The 19895-nt window shown below is 47.0% G+C and overlaps 1 protein-coding gene across 1 annotated transcript in view; it reads right to left on the reverse strand.

The window, feature by feature from the left end:
- The window catches only part of DIS3L2 (DIS3 like 3'-5' exoribonuclease 2), a 799214-nt gene that overhangs the window by 402648 nt on the left and 376671 nt on the right, over window positions 1-19895 (reverse strand). The window contains exon 10 of the mRNA XM_086944551.1: window positions 459-632. Coding sequence (XP_086800677.1) covers window positions 459-632 — 174 coding nt within the window. The remainder of the gene's footprint in view (window positions 1-458; window positions 633-19895) is intronic.

Consider the following 19895-nt stretch of genomic DNA (forward strand, 5'->3'; position numbering starts at 1 on the left):
TCACAGTAACTCAGCCTCAAAAGCCTGGTCCCATTAGATTTCCACTTTAAAGTGATTATAGAGTGGAATCTTTGAGGCGCTCATTAGAGGTTTCTCAAGTGAGTTGAGTTCTGCTGTGAAACTATGAAATTTGACATTTGCAATGGAGTAATCAATATGTGAAGTAGTGTTTATTAGTACATGTCTTCCAAATAAGGTATTTTTCCGCAACATTTTGTTATGGCCTAAATATCTACGTTTACATTCCATATGAACCCTGCTTCCTCAGTCGCCTTGAGGTCATTTCTTCCCTCTTGACAAGTGCCAGAAGAGCTCTGCAAATAAAGGCTGTCCATGTTATTAGAATGGACAACAGCATCACTGAAACCTCGCAGCGAAACCAAGCCGGTTGACAAAGCAAGCAGATCCAGCACAGGAAAGCAGGCCGAGAAGGGAGACAATCTACCACAAGCACTTACCTCAAATCCCGTCTCTTCTCAAACTCCTCTGGTGGGATAGTCCACGGCAGGGTCTGCGGGAGGCACTCTAGGACCGTTGGTGGGAAGTCTGAGAAGTCCACGCCGTACTCCATTAGGATGCCCTCTGTTTCGGGCTCGATCTCGCCCGCCTGCCCAAGGCTCTTTGTCAACTGCCTGTTGGGGAATAATGAAGATGAGGACTAAAAAAAGAGAAAACCTCTTGTGACAACTCTACGACAAGCTTGACCCATTTCCAGTTCAACCTTAGCAACCTTTGCTTTGGGTGCGGCAGGCACCGCAACCCGGATGTCATCATTAAGAACTGAGACATTTCACAAACCACAAAGACATGTACTGAAACCAACCAAAGTAAGTGTTCCCTTAGCAGAACTCAAAGAGGCAGATCAACTTCTTAAGTGATCACATTTTAGGTCCGGCTGTGCCATTTAACCTAAATCAGGAAAAACAGTCCCGGCTAAACACACAAATGAAAATGGAAGAATATGGTCTAAAGGTTTAGGGTACGACAGGTACTTCTCCAGCAAAAGTAACATGTCTCGTCTTGAGAAAAAAAGATTTGTTGATAAAGTGCATTCTAGAAATATAAAGGAGTTAAGAGAAAATAAAAGATTTTGTATAAAACTACACATGACCACGTTTTATGAATTCAGTTATTGGCATCGAAAACAAATTACTTCGAGTTTGCACACAAAAATTTATATACGCATCATTCAGCGAATTAGCTCAAACCAGAAGTGGGGAGGACAGTACTCAACGATGCAGTTACTGGTACTCTCAGTTTCAACAGACAGAGGCCTAAGAATGAATCCCGGTTTGGTAATAGTGGTGGAGCTGTTTTTTGAAGATATTCAGGGAAGAGGCAAACTCAGAGCATGTGAGAGTGTATTCCGAAGGAGTATGTCAGGAAGGTGGCGGGCTGATGATCAGAGGGGACAGTTAAAGTTGTAGTGGGACTTTCTCTTTATAAACGGAGGAAGGAAGAACTAGGACTTGTCTCCACACTAGTTTCAGTCAGGAACAGTTTGAGGGACCTTTTGAAGGATTTAAGCTGGCCTACCTGATGTCTAAAGTATGAGGTGTGTTGGGTTCAACAAGATTGGGAACAGGTGGCAACATCCACGATGAAAACAAGACAGGAGAAACAGAAGGAGGAGAAGTGAGGACAGATCGGGGAAAAAGTGGGGGTGGAGGATATGGGATAAGGATACAGGTCCTTGGGGAAATTCACTTTTAGCAGTGTGGACGGAAAGCAGGTTGAGTATCAGGACATGAAGGGGCAACAGTGTGTTCTGGTCTGTAGCCTGCACCTCCACTAGTCTGGGATGATTCACAAGGGGTCTGAGAAGTAGCAAAGTGACCCACCCGTGAAACCCCGGTTTGGCAAGGTTAATCAGAGTTATGTGTACTGGGGTTGATCAAGCAAGAGGACGCAACAAGGTCAAAATTGTTGAGCATGGAGGGAAACTGGTTTAGAGCAGCATAGATTACAATAGATACACAAGTGAGAGTCATCTGTTTGGGGCAAATTCTGCAAAGAAATATTGAAGGACATCACATACGTTAGTGGTGGTGAAGTAGTGGAAAGCTTTAAGGACAGGTCTTTCAAGAGTGTTGGAGAAGAACTTGAAGAAGACAGAGAAAAAGATGACACGAGAAACCAACCAATGGCATTTTCCGAACAGAAAGGACTTTAAAGGGCGTGCATTTATTTGACCTGAAGGAGTTGCAAGTTCAACAGCTCAAGTGGGGAATTGTAGGGAGTGAGAGTGACAGGAGAGGAATGAATCAAATTAGAAAGACCTGGCACTTTCAGAAGCAGCATGTTTTCCAGCATTTGTGGAGAAGGGTGCAGACAGGCAGCTCGTTTCTTAAATTATCTGGGTGATCAGGGCGAGAGGGCAGAAAAAATTAAGATGCGATCCAACACTGCATAATGGGCAGACTGAGTTGAAGAACAGTATGAGTGGGGGCTAATATCGACTGGCTGATAGACTCATATGAGCAAGGACCCCTTGAAGATTCTGCATTGAGATGGGTGCAGAGATAGGTTGGAGTGGTCTGGAGTGTTGCTTAGGGGTGAAATATAATGGTCAAGCGTTCTTAAGCGGATACACAATTATCAGGGTTAAATGTATGAAGTGAAAAAGACGTCTGCGTCCGACAGAGTAGTTATAAGAGTGGGCAAGCAGGAGACGAGTGTTGGCGAGTTTGTGAAGCTCCTGCACACAGATATTCAACTCCAGGCTAAAGTCACCCAGGAAAAGAGGAGCACAATATTTGGACAGTGGCAGATAAGAGGATGTGGTAGAGGTTGGTGGGTGCACAGCTGGGTAGATTAACGTATTGGATAAGAGGATGTGCTCATTAAAGAAACTACCTACTGGAACGAGGAACGAATCAAGAGGACAGCATTTAGGAGATGAAGATTGATAGACGATAAAACAAGGAAGGAACTAAACCTGCAGGGGATGTAGGTTGGGACAATATCCAGTCAAGGATGTTCCCTCTACCACCCTTTGGTGAAAGGGCACTTGATGGTAAATATAGGATGGCTGAGAGCTTGGTTTGGAGGGACACCTGTGCTGCAGTGCCGTGCACCAGAACCCATCTTTGAGTCTACATCTGGGTGATGAAATATAGGTGAGAGAGTGATGATGATGAATGATGGCAATAAGCTGTGGATGCACTTGTATCTTATGATGAAGTGGCCTCAACAATACTAGAGCACACATTCAGGTGATATGTTACTTTGCTGGCATTAACGTAAGATGGGTGAATCAAAGAGGAAAGCATTTATTTGGAAACGGGACACAGTGATATACCCTAGACAACAGTAACTCAGCGAGCCTGTTTAACTACCACTCTAAATAGTCACCTTGGGACCTACTCATAAAAGCAATGTTGGTGTACGTAAAGTAGTGCTACTTTACGTACTCTAAAATGCAATTCACAAACCTCCAGCCTTGAATCTCCACCTCTCCTATCTTTTCTGTACAGAGATGGAGGTGCATACGTTTTAGTTGTAAATGTGGGAAGGACAAGAGGGAGTGCTGGGAAAATGGGGAATAATTACAAATAAAGTAGTCGGGTTTAGGGTAATGTAAGAAGGGGTTTAAATAGGACAAGAAAACACAAAACAAGCCCAGAGATGAGAAAGACAATTGCAATTACACAATACCAACTTACAACTACTTCAGTAATACTATCGAAACAGACAAATGTAATCCCACCAAGCCTTGGAATCAGTCACGTACTACACACAGCGAACCACTGGTACTGCAACACAATCCCACAGACAACAATGGTGGCAAAGCATAACAATAATACTAAAAACAAACAGACCCAAATCAAAATAAATTAAATTACACATAATATTACATTTCTTTTAAAATATTTTCAATGTTAGAATGATTTTTAAATTAAAATAACTTCATATAATTTAAAATAATAATTTTCTTAACCATAAAATTTCAATTTGCATTATGTTAAATTAATTTATGATATTCAGTTTTTTAGCAGGTGTTTTGTGTCCTGTTAGTGTGCCAGTCCCAAACCAAGAGGAGTTAGGGAAGGGTCGTTTTATACTTTTTAAAATATATCTTTTTTAATTTTAAAGTAACTAAGTTGATTTTCCCAATTAGTTCCTATACAGAGCTCTCTACCCCGGTGGCGAAGATCTCCACAAATAGCTTGGAAGGGATTAATAGTAAATTTATGGTCTTAAATTAGTTGTAGGCGTCTCCACCATTGTGTCTAGGTGTGTACAATTGCAGGTCTAAACCTAGGGGCACATCTCTGTATAGAAACAGCAAATTACATCTGTGAGGACATCTATGAGTAGGAATAGGATCTCCACGTGCATACTTACCTTCATGAATTGGGCCCCTTAAGAACAGGTCAGCCCAATATAGGGTCAGGAAAGACGGATCTATGCCAGTGTTCCGACTAGTTACATAAACAACATTACAAATATTGAATCTACAATGATCTCATGTAATTTGTAGCCATCCCGAAAACCTGGCATGGATCCAGCACTCCACCCTTACACTGCACATACCTGTCTTAAGGGCGATGCATTTTTACAAAGGAGAAGCAGAGATTAAGATTTCACGCAAACAACTGGATGATATAAATGCTGCAATCCCAGATTTACTCAACAAATCACGAGGTCCCCTTCTGATGAAATGAGAACTGAAATAAAGAGGTCAGCTCCCCAGTATTACAGGGTGCTAAAGAAGTCATTCATTTACAAGTTGCCGGCTGCCTTATTGCAATTACTGCTTTTAACAAAAGTCTGGGAAACCAAAGCACTGAATTAATTGATGATCCAGTTGTTCTTTGATGGCTGCGAGGGCATAGGTGAGGTCGACTCCCAACCCCAGGGACGGTAAGGAGGAAGAGAGTAAAGGGTCAGTTAATTTGTCCTTGTCTACTAGAAGATCTTGACTACATTCTTGAGGTTCTTCCAAACAAACACGAGTCCGGGTTAAGCTGGGCCTTTTAGGGATTTATTCTGAAACATTTCACAAGGGAAGATAGCAAGGAGTCAATTCCATATCCAGCTGAAATTATTCATGCAGAATGGAATAATAAACGTGCAAAGCTCAATGACTTGGGCTACAAAGTCAAGAGGGCAGTGCAGTAGACTCTCAGCCGCTGCTACACTGCACACCACCACGCACGTGCAGCCTCTGGAGAAACTCCATGTTGATCCCTTTGATTTATCGTATAATAATTACAGTACGCAAGGTACAAACTGTGAGATTCACAAAGGAGGGGTTATTTATGTGATTAGTTACATTATGCTGTGAAGTAGGCGGCACGGTGTAAGCATCTAGCAGGCACATTAAAGAAGACTCGAAGACTTGAGGTCACCCACCACCAGTGGCACAAGCCTGAATTGGAGGACAGGAGATTCGTCATTCTCGCTTCCCCTCATCCTTCAAGTCCCATCACATCTAAGGCTCGCTTCACAGGTTAGATGGCCTGGTGAGCTAACTAAGTGCGGAAAATTGGAGTCCCAACAAAGAAGACTCGGCTCGTTCAAACATTCCCTTGGCAAATTAACCGGGCACCACAAATTGGATAATACTTTTTTTTATTTACTGTGGTTCAAATCTGCAAACAAGCAGAGTGGAGCACTAACTAAAACACATTACCCCTGGTTCCACTGCTGAAATAGTTTCGGGAATGGCTCCCAATCCTTCCTGAAGGAGTGACTCACTGGATCACTGGGAATACTCTAAATTGGCTAGAAGTATTTGCTGTCTCAGATACCAAAACTCGGTCCATTATGACCACTAATCACTTTGTACTTTACCATCTTGGTGACTTGTGGCCACCCTGGATTCAATTCACAAAGAAAGACAATGTTCTCTAGGCACATTTCATATAGCTCAAGACAATATGCGGAAATGCTAATTACTGTGCAGCCACATCAATAAACCGCAGTAAAGTCAGTGACCTTAGCTATTAGGATTAAAAACGAATGAGCCTGAGTCCACTGACGTGCTAAGCACTCCTGAAGCGGGCGCATATGTAGTCTCGCGTGCGGGACAATGGAGATGCAGGAGGCCATCATGCAGATCAACTGCATGAACACTCGTGCTGGAAGTGAGTGTTGAGGTCTGAATTTTTGAATCAGCGATAGAATGCTGTTGATCCTCACTGAAATTGGCTGTGCTGTAGCCACCAGAGTGTTTATGGTCGCGCCCAGATACTGCCGTATGTGAGCGGGCTGGAGATGGGACTTTGGGTAATTCAGTGAGAATCCCAGATCGTGCAGAAGGTAAATGGTTTGGGACACGTGGTCGGCGCACTGTCTGTGCGACTTTGCTTGAATGAGCCAGTCGTCCAGATAGGGGTATACGTGGATGTTCTGACGTCTTAGATGCGCCGCCACTGTCGCCAGGCACTTTGTGAAGACCCTGGGCGCCGTGGTGACCCCAAAGGGCAGAACCTTGAATTGGTAGTGCTGGTTTTGAATGGTGAACCTTAGATACTTTCTGTGTGAAGGATGCAGGGGAATGTGAAAATATGCATCCTTGAGGTCCAGAGTTGCCAGGAAGTCCCCTTGCTGAAGCAGTGGGAGAACCTGTTGCAGAGTAAGCATATGAAAATGCTCTGACAGGATGTACATGTTGAGAGGTCTGAGGTCCAGGATGGGCCTGAGAGATCCGTCCTTTTTTGGGATTAGAAAGTACAGGGAGTAAACCCCTGTTCCCCTTTCCTGCAGTGGAACGAGCTCTATTGCCCCTTTTTGCAGCATGACCTGAACTTCTTGCTGCAACAAGTGCAAGTGCTCGCCGGACATAGGACGGTTTTTTGGAGGTATGTTTGGTGGGATGGAAGTGAGTTCCAGACAATAACCGTACTGAATAAGAGATTTGACCCACCTGTCCGTGGTGATGGACCTCCACACGGGCAGGAACTGCTGGAGTCTCCCTCCGACCGGTGTTGTGTGGTCGGGGGGCAGTGACAAGGCGTCACTGTTTGCTGGCGGTGGAGGACCTGGAGCTGTTATTTCCACGTCCTCTGCCCTTGACGTTGTTGCCACAGTATCCACCCCTACCTTTGTTGGTATATGAGGTTTGGGTGTTAGTCTTATAGAATTGTGTGGATTGTGACGCTTGACCCCTTGAGGTGCCTCTGTTATTGGAGCGGCGAAAGGAACCACCCCGAAACTGCTGGGATTGAAGGGCACCCATAGATTTAGCGGTGTCAGTGTCCTTCTTCATCTTTTCGAGTGTGGCATCTACTTCAGGTCCAAACAGGTGGTCTGGATTGACTGTTTGGTTGAGGATGGTGGTCTGAATGTCTGGTTTAAAGCATTATATTCTGAGCCATGCATGCCGGCGCAGCAGAACGCTAGTATTTATCGCTCGTGAGGCGGTATCAGCCACATCTAGAGCAAACTTGATGGAGGCATTGGTAATGAGTTTACCCTCCTGAATCAGCATTTCTGCACCCTCCTTATACTGATCTGGCAAGTGCTGTAGAAGTGTTTCAAGGGTGTCATAGTGTGCCCTATCGTAGCGTGCAAGTAACACCTGCGTGTTTGATATGCGCCATATATTGGCTGCCTGCGCAGCAATACGTTTCCCTGTTGCCTCAAACACCTTTGATTCTTTGTCAGGGGGAGGAGCATCACCCGTGGTCTGTGAATTGGCTCGTTTACGTGCGTTGGAGACAACCAAAGAGTCCAGTGGCAACTGTCCCTTGATGTATGTTGGGTCAGTGGGCGCTGCCTTGTATTTTTTATCAATGCGAGGATTGATGACTCTTGCCCGAGTGGGCTCCTTGAAAACCTCTGGCGCATGCTTTAGCACACCTTTGAGCATTGGCAATGTCTTGACGGTCTTTTCAGCCACTGAGAAAGTGTCAAAAAGAAAATCGACATCCACTGGGTCGGCGCGGAGGTCGACATCATGGTTGGCCGCAGCTCTTTCAATCAAAGCGTTGAAGGCTGCAGAGTCCTCCGTTGGTGAAGTTTTTGCAGCAAAAAGCTGTGGCTCGTGTCCCGACTGAGGGTCCTCGGGGTCGCCTCCCGCAGACCAGGGCTCATGGACATCCTCTGGGTCCGAGTATGCTGGATAATTATACTCGTCCTCCTCGTCCCCGTCACCCTCCCCAGCGTTAGAGTGAGTGGGTGAGAGGTCCAGACCCTGTGGAGATGTCGGCTCCATAGGGGCAGATGCACCGGCAGAGTCCAACTTCTTCTTAAGGGGAATATGGAAATGTTCCAACGCAGGCTCCGGAGTGATTTTCCTCTTGAGGAGAGAGAGCTTGCCTGTGTTGGCGTCGATGATGACCTCTCGACGCTCCTCGTCTGCCAGTGGTTGATGCCGTGTCTTCGGCACCACCAATGGTGCCTTTTGGCGTTGAAACCAGCTTTAAAGGCACCCCGGCTCCATGTTTCGGAGCGAAGGCCTTCGGCGCCGTTCTCGGCGGTAGCGTGAAGTGAATCGGCTTCTGCGCCTTTGCCGGCTTCTGTGGAGGCTTGTGCGGCACAGCGTCCTTTGGCTCGTTCGCCACGGCTTCCTCCCGAATCCGCTGCAGGGACTCCGAGACCTTCTTGGTGAGGGATGGGGAGGGCCGGATCGGCTCGAGCGAGTCCTCCGAGTCTGGAGTGGGGTCGGCGACCAACGCAGCCGTCTTCGGAGCCGACGCAGCACCTGCTTTCGCCTTATCGACTGGGATTGGTGCAGTCATAGGCTTGGGGTCGTCCTGACGCCTCTTCGGGGCCTTCTTATGGTCATCGACCTTCTTGGCGTCGACGCGACTCTTTAGAGCGTCGACCAGTTTCGGCTTCGACGCCGCCGCGTCGGGGGTCTTAGCCTTAGGCTTCGGCACCGTGGTCTTCGGATCGGCCATCTTGGCGTGGCTCTTAGGCTCGACAGCCATTTTGGATTTCTTCGGCGCCGAGGTCTCCGGCGCCTTTGACCCAACCAGTGCGACTTGCACTTTCGGTTTCGATCCTGATGGTGTTGACCCCGATGGCTTCACTTTCGGTTTCTGGACCGGGAGTGGCGCATCACCAATGTCCGTGGCCGGGCCAGGAGGCGGGGACGTGGGACGAGTATTAAGGTCTTGGGTAAGGCCCGAAGGCGATCCCTCGACCTGGGCCTTATGATGGGGATTGACCCCGGAGTCAGTCTGAGGATGCTCCTCCTCTGAGCTATCCTCCACGGTGGCAATGGCCCCGTCGTCGTCCCCTACCTCCTCGACGACTTCTTCGAACTCCTCGTCTTCCGCGTCGTAGTCTTCTTCGCCCTCCGACGCCGGGTTAGAGTCCGAAACATTTAGGACGGTGTCGTCTTCAACATCCTCTTCAAAGATGTTTGCTGGTGGGGGTGCCGAACTCTGGGCCTGCAGTCTCGCGGCCCGGCGTAGCTTGAGAGTCTTCTTCGACCGGAACTTGGAGCAGGCCATACACTTGGCCTCGTCGTGGTCCGGCGACAAGCACTTGTTGCACACAGGGTGCACGTCGATGTGCGGGTACTTTGAGGCACACACTGGGCACCTCTTAAACGGACTTCGTTCCATGTTGAAGTAGTTTGGAGCGTCGTGTAGGCCCGTCCGCGCCGACAGCACGCGGAAGGGCAGCAGTTGATCGGAGCCGATGAATAACCAACCCGACCGATAACAATACCGACGCGAGATCCTAAAGACCTTTTGGTCTCAAGTAAGGAAAGTTAAACAACTATCGATTCCGACAGAGGGAACCGAAACACATCCGAACCCAATGGCGGAAAAAAACAATCTGGGGATGGAGTCGATGCCCATGCGCACTGTAGTCCAGGGGAGGAGCCACCTATCTCGTGATACTTCGAAGACTCTTCCAGGACAACAATGTGCAATCATCCGGACCCAACACTAGGCGGCGATCTATGCACAGATATGAATTCAGCAGCCCACATGCCTCGAACTAAGGGTAAACCATTGACACATTCCACCAATCATTTACGACTGACCAATCGATGTGCCAACCCTGGCATTTTTAATGTGACACCAAGTATCAGCAGAAAGAGGGGAGTGGTGGGGAGGCAAAGGAAATCTTTACCCCCACAAAGGTCATCTTGCAACACCTTTGTGTTCTAACATCCAATGGTCTACAAGCATCACAACCAAAGACCGATCAGTCTAACCGAGTCCATCTCTTGTACACCACGTCTCTATCCTGCTGCGTTCAACCAAGCCAACTAGGGCCCCCTTCTCCAGCTTGGCCTCATCTCCTCTAGTCTATGTTCTGAATGGATCCTGCTGGCTGTAGACTCCTTATTCGTACCCTTGCGTTTTTTGCTTTATCTAAGTCAACTTGCGTCCCTTGCACATCCCTGAAACTTCATTCTTGGGTGCCAATTGCCTCCAGTTGACCTTTTTCGTTTTCTTCTCCAATAAACTGGTTTGATCTCACAAAGGTGAACTTTAAGGGGTTGAGGGTGACCCCTATCCAACAATATCATACAGTATTCCTTATTGGGTGCTATTGGCCCTTCTATGGTCCCAACTAAAGCCGAGAATACACCATATTATGCGCCCTGCCTGTTTTTTTCCAGGAGTTCTTCAGTTCAAGCTACTCACAGGGTGTTCCTCAGACTGTGTCGCAAGTGTCAGCGCACCTTCTAAGACAGTTGCCTGCTGTGACCGGTGTCTTCCCCCATGGACATGAACCCAATTCATTACAGAAAAAACATTAAGATATTATCCTCATGGCTCGTGTTTGCTGTCTAAACGCATCTGCCATAAGCCTAAATCATAAAAATAAAAGAAAAAGTTCCAGGCTACAGGACTAGTCTGCGGCAGCAAAAGATTTTTTGAGGGTGTACTGGTCCCCCAAAAGATATTTAAAAGACATTAGACAGATTATGACAAGTGTTGGAAATGTGCAGAACAGGAGTGCACTTCATTACATTCAATTGTTAACCCCCTGGGGGCTTGCCATTTTTGGGAAAAGTTTTTTTGTTTGCTCAATAATGGAAATTATCTCGGACCAAGGGAAAAGAATGAGTTTCCGGATCTGTAATTTACCAAATTTATGGATTTTAAAAACTTTAATGGAAACATGATTTTGACTAATTGGAAATCAAACAAAATATGGAGGTCCATTTGTGGTTCCAGAATTTCCCAAGGCTGGCTTTCACAGCAAACCTTCACTATAAATGTAATATTAAATGGATGCTTTTCATGATAAGCGTTGAGCTTTTTTTTTTGGAAGTCCGCATTAGAGGTCGGAAGTGCTAAAGATTTTCCCCCTAACTACTTCTTACTCTAATATTTTTTATGTCTAGCTTTCAACAGCATAGATGTCAAGTAGATGTATTTTCAACCATTGGGTTTCTTCTACCAGCCTCTTTTATCCATTGGCTTGAGCCTTTGCCAATCACGTGTTGGCTTGGCCCAGAGAAGTATTCATATTTCATTTACTGCTATTGGCTGTTTAGGTGTATCCTGCCAGTTCCACTCCAGTGCATACATTCAAGAATCACTTTACAACTATAGCTCTCTGTCGACTCCCGTACCTCTCGCTCTTATGTGATAACATGAATTGTCACATTAAACTCAATCCACCTGGCTTTGTCAGTGTTTGTCTAAATGCCAGGTTTTGTACACATTTAGATATACCTTTTTGTTGAATGCCATATGAACTGGCTCTCCCATTAGCTACATTACTGTTGCCAGATCTGCACACCATTTAATATTGCACAAATCATAATAAAAAACAGAAGTTTATAAAAAAGAACCAAAAAAGAAGAAGTTAGGCTTGTGAAGAATTTCCACCTTGTAAAAATCCTTACAAAATAGCGAACAATTCCAAAGAGATGTGCTCGCTGCTCAATAAATAGAGCAAAACAGTGTCAATAGTCGTAGGCAGGTGGCGCAGTCCTTGCAAGGGTGGACTTGCAGTGAAAAGCGAAACAAGCGGAGTCGGGGTGGGGAGTTTATGCAAACAGTGGATTACTCATGCTGATCTAAGGAAGACTTCGGCTCCACTCAAGGTCTACTGGCATTCAAAAGAAGTTACATTTGTGTCCAAACAAGGATTGGCAGAGCACTTGGAGAAACAACAGGTCTTGAGAAGTTTCAGGATTCCAGCCAAACCTCCCAATGCGTCAGAGCTGAAGCTACTCTTATAGTACTACCAAGACCCGAGAGAGGGGACTCATACAGGAATATCGCCTTTGTGTTAGCAAAAGGGGGCAGCCCCAGGGTCTCAATTCTACAGTCTTCTGCTGAGCCAGAAATGAGGCCTGCATGAGAAGTTCCACTCTACAGTCAACTAGTGGGCTATGGCCCCAATAACCGGAGCTGCTCACCTGGTTCCCAGATGAGCATCAGCTACATGGAAGCAGATGGTCTATTACAAGGGCGACCTATATTCCCAACTACAAGCCTGGACCTAGCAATCTCAGAAGTAACAATTCACACCCTAATGCTGCACATGGGTTTACTCCTCAATTTTAATGAGGAGACCAGGAGTCCAGATTAGAAATGAAACTGTGTTACCACACAGAGGCACAAGCAGGTGGGTGGAGAAGTGTTGTCCTCCGTTTGAGACTGAGGCAGAAACTGAATGCGTCAATGTGGTTCAGCAGTCTCTCTACTTGACTTTTGTGGCACACGCCTTGCAGCTAATACCAAGTGGGATGCCATTGTGACTAAAATGTGGTTACAGGACATGTTGAGCGGTTTCTGGGTAGTGTGATTAGATTATCTGGTTACACATTATGGACCAGACCTGACCTTGTACATAACATTCTGATGTAAGTATTTGAAAAAAACAGACAATGGGGGTTTCTGTCCAGATTATTTCTAAGATGGACCACAGTTTGAGACAGTTATTGCAGTTGAATGCAGAAATCAGGGCTAGAAAAGCTAATGGAGACCCCTCCCAGAAAGTAGATTTACTAATCAACAGATGTAAATTTAAACACTGTTCAATTGTCCCCAGTCCGGTGTTAAGGCCATATTGAGTTTCGGCTAGGATGGTCCTAACAGAAATCTCAAAGCCACCTTAACAATAGAATCAGATACTCCTTTATTACCTTTGTTAAAGCTAGGTAGGATAACTGATTGTGACCATACAATGGGAATACTTCAACCACAACAGCATCTAAAACAAACACTGGCAATAATTGCGGAACAGAATTCAATAGTATGGTTAAAGAGATCCATTGGTACACAGTCAGGACCTGCTGCTTAACCAGAGGGGTTGCAGTTTATAGCTTAATTGCCTCTAAAAGGTAGAATGTTAAGTTTTCCCCCAAAGTCACAGCATTAGCAGGAGAATTAATACCTCTAATTGTGCTGCATGTATTAGACAAGCATTTACAATGCAATGGTTTCGCCTTTGGAAAAGTTAGAGCTATTGGCATTGTAAATGACAAAATTTGTATTTATGTGTTGGTTTTGAAAACCGATAAATAAATGGCATTGTCATTTACATTGCCATTAGCTTAATCTCGGCAGTCACTCTGCACTCCCTAGCATTCTGCAGTCACTCTGCACTCCCTAGCACTCCCTAGCAGTCTCTCTGCAGTCACTATGCAGTCCCTAGCACTCCCTAGTCACTCTGCACTCTCTAGCACTCCCTAGCACTCCCTAGTCACTCTGCACTCTCTAGCACTCCCTAGTCACTCTGCACTCCCTAGCACTCACTAGTCACTCTGCACTCTCTAGCACTCCCTAGCACTCACTAGTCACTCTGCACTCTCTAGCACTCCCTAGCACTCTGCACTCTCTAGCACTCCCTAGCACTCACTAGTCACTCTGCACTCTCTAGCACTTCCTAGCACTCCCTAGTCACTCTGCACTCCCTAGCACTCCCTAGTCACTCTGCACTCTCTAGCACTCCCTAGTCACTCTGCACTCTCTAGCACTCCATGGCACTCCCTAGGCACTCTCTAGCACTCCATAGCACCCCCTAGTCAATCTGCACTCTAGCACTCACTAGTCACTCTGCACTCTCTAGCACTCCCTAGCAATCCCTAGTCACTCTGCACTCTCTAGCACTCCCTAGCACTCACTAGTCACTCTGCACTCTCTAGCACTCCCTAGCACTTTTAGTCACCCTGCACTCTCTAGCACTCCATAGCACTCCCTAGGCACTCTCTAGCACTCCATAGCACTCCCTAGTCACTCCCTAGTCACTCTGCACTCTAGCACTCACTAGTCACTCTGCACTCCCTAGCACTCCCTAGTCACTCTGCACTCTAGCACTCCCTGACCAATGGCAACTAAATGGAGTTAGAAAATTCAGAAATTTGCGCAAGCTACTTAACAAATTACTAAATATAGGTCTCGCCTACGCAACAGCAATTAGCTTTGTCAATGTCTTTTAGCCATGCTGATTAGCAGCATGAATGAAAGTTAGGGGAGAAAACTCAATGCAGTGGCCAACACTAGCAGGGCAAGCAACACAATGCAGGAGGGATGGGGCAAGCTAAACAACAGATTGGGGAAGGGGAGCAAAACTGAAAACACAGAAAAATGTGATCTGTTATGACTTAAATTATTAAAACCGTTAACAAATTAAACAGTGTGACCAAGCAACCCGGATTTACTGATGGCAAGCCCTTTTTTTATCATCTGTTCTGGCAGATTTCAGTAAACTCATAAGTTTGTGAAATATTCCAGTTGTTTTCAAAATCCGGTCACCCTATATGCAACGTACTTGATGTTGTAAACCACTGCATGCAAATAAACAAGCGCTTCTGACACATCTTAAAGCTCTCTTTACAGACCACCAGGACCCCGCGCAAAATTCAGTGAAGACATCACAGACTTCATCACCCCACACGCGCTCCCCTCCAAAGACTACATCCTCCTAGGAGACCTCAACTTCCACCTCGAAAAGCTCAACGACCGCAACACCGCCACCCTCTTGGACAACCTCGCCAACCTCGAACTTAAACAACTGGTCACTTCCCCCACCCACATCGCAGGTCACACACTCGACCCAATCTTCACCTCCAGCAACCATGTCTCCTTCAGCCACACTACGGAGCTCCTCTGGACTGACCACAGCTGCGTTCATTTCGCCTACAACAAACCAAAACCCATCAACCACCACCAACCAACTCTACAAAGAAGCTGGAACAAAATCACCATCGACCAGATCTCCTCATCGCTCCTCCTTAACCCCCCAGCCCTCTCTTCTAATGCCAACGAAGCCGCCTCCAACCTCACCCTCTGGCTATCCAACACCGCCGACACCTTAGCACCACTGAAAAAACGTCTTCACAAACTTGGAAACAAGAAGGCCTCATGGTTCAACGATGACCTCAAGAAATCCAAGAAACTGTGCCGCTCCCTTGAAAAGACCTGGAAGAAAGACCCATCCACCAGCAACAAGGATGCCTTCAAAAGCGCCATTCGTACTCACCACCAACTGATCCGAAAAGCCAAGAAAACATCATTCAAGGATCGACTTGACAACAACGCCCACAACAGCAAGGAACTATTCAACATCGTCAAGGAATTTTCCAACCCCTCGGCCAACTCCAACGACATCACCCCCTCTCAAACCCTCTGCGACTCCCTAGCCTCTTTCTTCCACAACAAGATTGTCGACATCCACAACAGCTTCGACAACCAACCCGGAAGCCAACCCACCCTACCATCTGCAGACCATCTTCCCCCCGCTAACACCCTTAACGCCTGGAACCCAATCTCCACCGAGGACACCATCCGCCTGATGAACTCCATCCACTCTGGATCCCCCACAGACCCATGCCCTCACCACATCTTCAACAAAGCAGACTCCGTCATAGCTCCGCACCTCCGAGACGTCATCAACTGCTCCTTCAACACCGCCACCTTCCCGGATGACTGGAAACACGCTGAACTCACCGCCCTTCTGAAAAAACCAACAGCAGACCCCACCGAACTCAAAAACTACCGCCCCATCTCGCTTCTTCCATTCCCGGCCAAAGTCATCGAGAAAGCAGTCAACAACCAGCTCGCCGCCTTCCTCGAAGCCAACAAATCCCTCGACCCCTCACAATCTGGCTTCCGAGCAAAACACAGCACTGAGACCGCCCTCATCGCAGCAACAGACGACATTCGAACTCTACTGGACAATGGAGACACAGTCGCCCTCATCCTCCTTGACCTCTCTGCAGCATTCGACACAGTCTGCCACAGCACCCTTTTACAACGCCTCAACAACATCGGAATCCAAGGCAAAGCACTTGATTGGATCACCTCGTTCCTCAATGGAAGAACCCAGAGAGTCCGCCTCCCACCATTCAAGTCCGAGGCCTCTGAAATCATCTGCGGCGTACCACAAGGATCCTCGCTCAGCCCTACCCTCTTCAACGTTTACATGAGCCCCCTTGCGGCCATCGCTCGCCAACACAATCTCAACATCATCTCCTACGCGGATGATACTCAACTTATCCTCTCTCTCACCAGGGACCCCAGCACCGCCAAAACTAACCTACACGAAGGAATGAAAGAAGTCGCAGAATGGATGAAACAAAGCCGCCTGAAACTAAACTCAGACAAAACAGAAGTCCTCATCTTAGGCACATCCCCCTCGGCTTGGGATGACTCCTGGTGGCCGGAAGCCCTCGGAAAAGCACCCATCCCGACAGACCACGCACGGAACCTAGGCGTCATCCTAGATTCATCACTTTCAATGAACAAACAAGTCAGCGCCTTATCCTCCTCCTGCTTTAACATTCTTCGCATGCTCAGAAAAACATTTCGCTGGATCCCCTCCGAAACAAGGAAAACAGTCACCCATGCTCTGGTCACGAGCCGACTGGATTACGGAAACACCCTCTACGCAGGCACCACCGCTAAACTCCAGAAGAAACTCCAACGAATCCAAAACGCATCAGCCAGGCTCATATTAGACATCCCACGCAACGAACACATCTCTGGTCACCTGAGAGACCTCCACTGGCTACCCGTCAATAAGAGGATCACTTTCCGACTGCTTACCCACGCACACAAATCACTCTACGACATCGGACCAGATTGCCTCAACTCTCGGCTGTCCTTCTACACCCCCGCCCGCCAACTTCGCTCTTCCAGCCAAGCCTTCGCCACTGTACCTCGCATCAACAAGACCACCATGGGAGGCAGATCCTTTTCACACCTGGCTGCCAAAACATGGAACTCACTCCCCGCTTACCATCGCCTCACCCACAATCACCTAGCGTTCAGAAAGCAGCTTAAAACGTGGATATTTGACAAATAATCCTCCCCCCTTTCCTAAGCGCCTTGAAACCCTCTGGGTATGTAGTGCGCTATACAAATTTCATGACTTGACTTGACTTGACAGAACTTAAACCAGAGGGGTTAAGAGACCATGCATATAGTCATACATGCATATAGACCCGATTCCGGCGGGAGAATCCCGATTTTTCAAGTAAAAAAACAATGGCTTTCGTTTAGCTGTCTCCCGCCTGAAATTGCATTTTCTGCAATAGAAATCAATGGGGAAGTTACATTCACCCGATTACTATTTTTAAATATCCCACTTCCCTGCCCTAAAATGTTGGCATGTCTGCACATAGTTTAAAACAAAAATACTGTTTGCGAAAAGAAAAGAAACCAAGCGGGCTTGCCTACGTTAAAAACACGTTCAATGTGCTTTTAAAAATGCATCAAACACCGGAACATGCGTTTACCAGGTCGAGGCGGCCCACTTGCAACAACAAAAAGTCCTTTTCTGTCATGCCTTCTTCGTGACTAGGGCAGGGTCATGTTAAAAAGTGACCCAACAGGTAAAGTAGGCGGCAGGATGCACAGGAAACGGAACAAGGGCGTCCGGTCATTTGCCAACAAAGAACAAATTAATTCCCCCTGTTGCTTCAGATCATTTCACTCCTGAGCTTAGGACGCAATTGTGAGCCTCGCTGCCACAAATTACGAATCCAAGTGCAGAAACGCCAGGCAGCCAAAATGCAGCACGCGGCTGCAGGACAACATGGTGGGCAGATATTTGCACGAACGACTAAAACTGGAGCCAGGGGCGAGGTGCTGAGGTGTCGTGCACACTGCCCTCACACAATCCCACCACAGGAGGCCAATGTCCAAGCTTGACCCTGACATCTTTCCTCTGAGGCCGAAACGTGAAGCCAGATCAAACAAGCAATGGAGAGTGAAAGGGGAGGGGGGGCGGGAACGGGCACACGGGGAGGGGGGCGGAACGGACACATGGGGAGGGGGGCGGAACAGACACACGGACAGCGGGAGGGGGGGCCGGGAACGGGCACAGGCACAGGACAAAATACGGAAACTTACAAAGTGAAAACACATTTATAAACAAAATGCTCCTTACCTGATCGCTTCGTGGGAACTCGAATCTTGCAGCCAACTCCAACAACAGACACTTGTAAAAGGAAGAAAACAGGCCGACTCGAAAAAAAAAATAACACACCCACCGCCGCGATGACGATCAGAAGTGGGTGGAGAGGAAAAGAATCGCGGGAACGCCCCCGAATCTGGTCCGGCCTTGACGGACAGATCCGGCTCCCAATGGCTAGCCTCCATTTATGGAGCTAGCCAATGGGAGCCGGGGGACGTTCCTGAAGCCCATATTGTAAACAAACGATTTCACCTGCGCCGAAAAGCTGCGCACAAGTGCGCAGCCTTCGGCCAGGCGAAACCTAATAAATGGCTGAGCCAGGTTTCAGATAAAATGAAAGTCTGCATTTTCATGTTCAAATGATCTTTCAAAGACAGTCTTTTCTTACCAGTTTTTCAGAATTCACTAATGTCTTTCTGAACGCCGGTTTTAGTTAAATCAGTTCAAGCCTTGTTTCTTATAAAGTTTTTCCAGTTAGTGGAGCCCCACCACTGTCACCACTTTACAAATGAATCACAAAGTACCAGACATAGAACTATATAACTTCCTAAAAATCAGAACAGCCCTGACAAAAGCGAAATTAACAAAGCACAAGCCATCAATCATTCAATACATGACGAATCTCAACAGAATAGGCCATCAGGTTTCGCATCTCTACAAGTTACTACGTCCAAGCACCACCAAAATTAATGATAAAGCAGCCACATACTGGTAAAAACAACTTGACACCACACTTAGCGAGAGAGAACTGTATCTCCTATGGGCCTCCCCCTCACGAAACAAAATCTCCCCAGTATTAGCACAGACAAAATTCTGGCTACTCTACAAGACTTACTGGCAAATATACTTACAGTTTGAGTAGCAGAAACCCCACATTAAACGAGCAGCGTGAACAAAGTGATCACCACTTGCACCCAAGCGTATCCGGGTGAGAAGCTTAGAACGTCTTGTGGATCTTAGTACACGTGAACCAGAACTCCATCATGCAGATGAAATAGGAGCAAGAAAGAAAAAACAAGGGAACAGGCATTCTCCATCTACTCACTCAACACTTGGAACTATATCCCCAGATCCATAAGGACTGCTCCAATCCGGTCTGAATTTAGGAAAGAGCTGAAGACACGTCTCTTTTAAAAAACGCTATGTCAGAAAGCAGTAAGACGTTTTTGCAAGGTGATGGCTCTCAGAGCAGACAGCCATTGGGATGTCTCCAAGAGGGAGGAATCCAAAAAGGGGGAAAGTGTGAGATCTTTAGACCTGGCTGCCATCGCCTTCCTGAAGCAACAATCAGGGACCAAAGGGGTAGGCCCTGATTTTAAACTTTCTCCTGCTGAATAACAGAAACAGCAGTGTGACCGCTCACCTCTGCCATCTACCACATGGAAGTGCTCAAGAAAAACTCATCAGCAGCATTTTGTTAATAAGGCCCTCGTTGAATTTATAAGGGAAGCCCTGCGTCATCTTCCCTTAATTCAGTGTCTGGGTCTCCACCCACCAGGCACAGGAACACAGACAATACTGCCCCACTCTCTGGGGGAAGCTGTCCCACTAGCTCCATTACTCAGAGTTGCACCACACACAGAGTTCTCCTACCA

The sequence above is a fragment of the Lissotriton vulgaris genome, chromosome 11 (assembly GCF_964263255.1).
Source record: "Lissotriton vulgaris chromosome 11, aLisVul1.2, whole genome shotgun sequence".
In the NCBI taxonomy this organism is placed as follows: Eukaryota; Metazoa; Chordata; class Amphibia; order Caudata; family Salamandridae; genus Lissotriton; species Lissotriton vulgaris.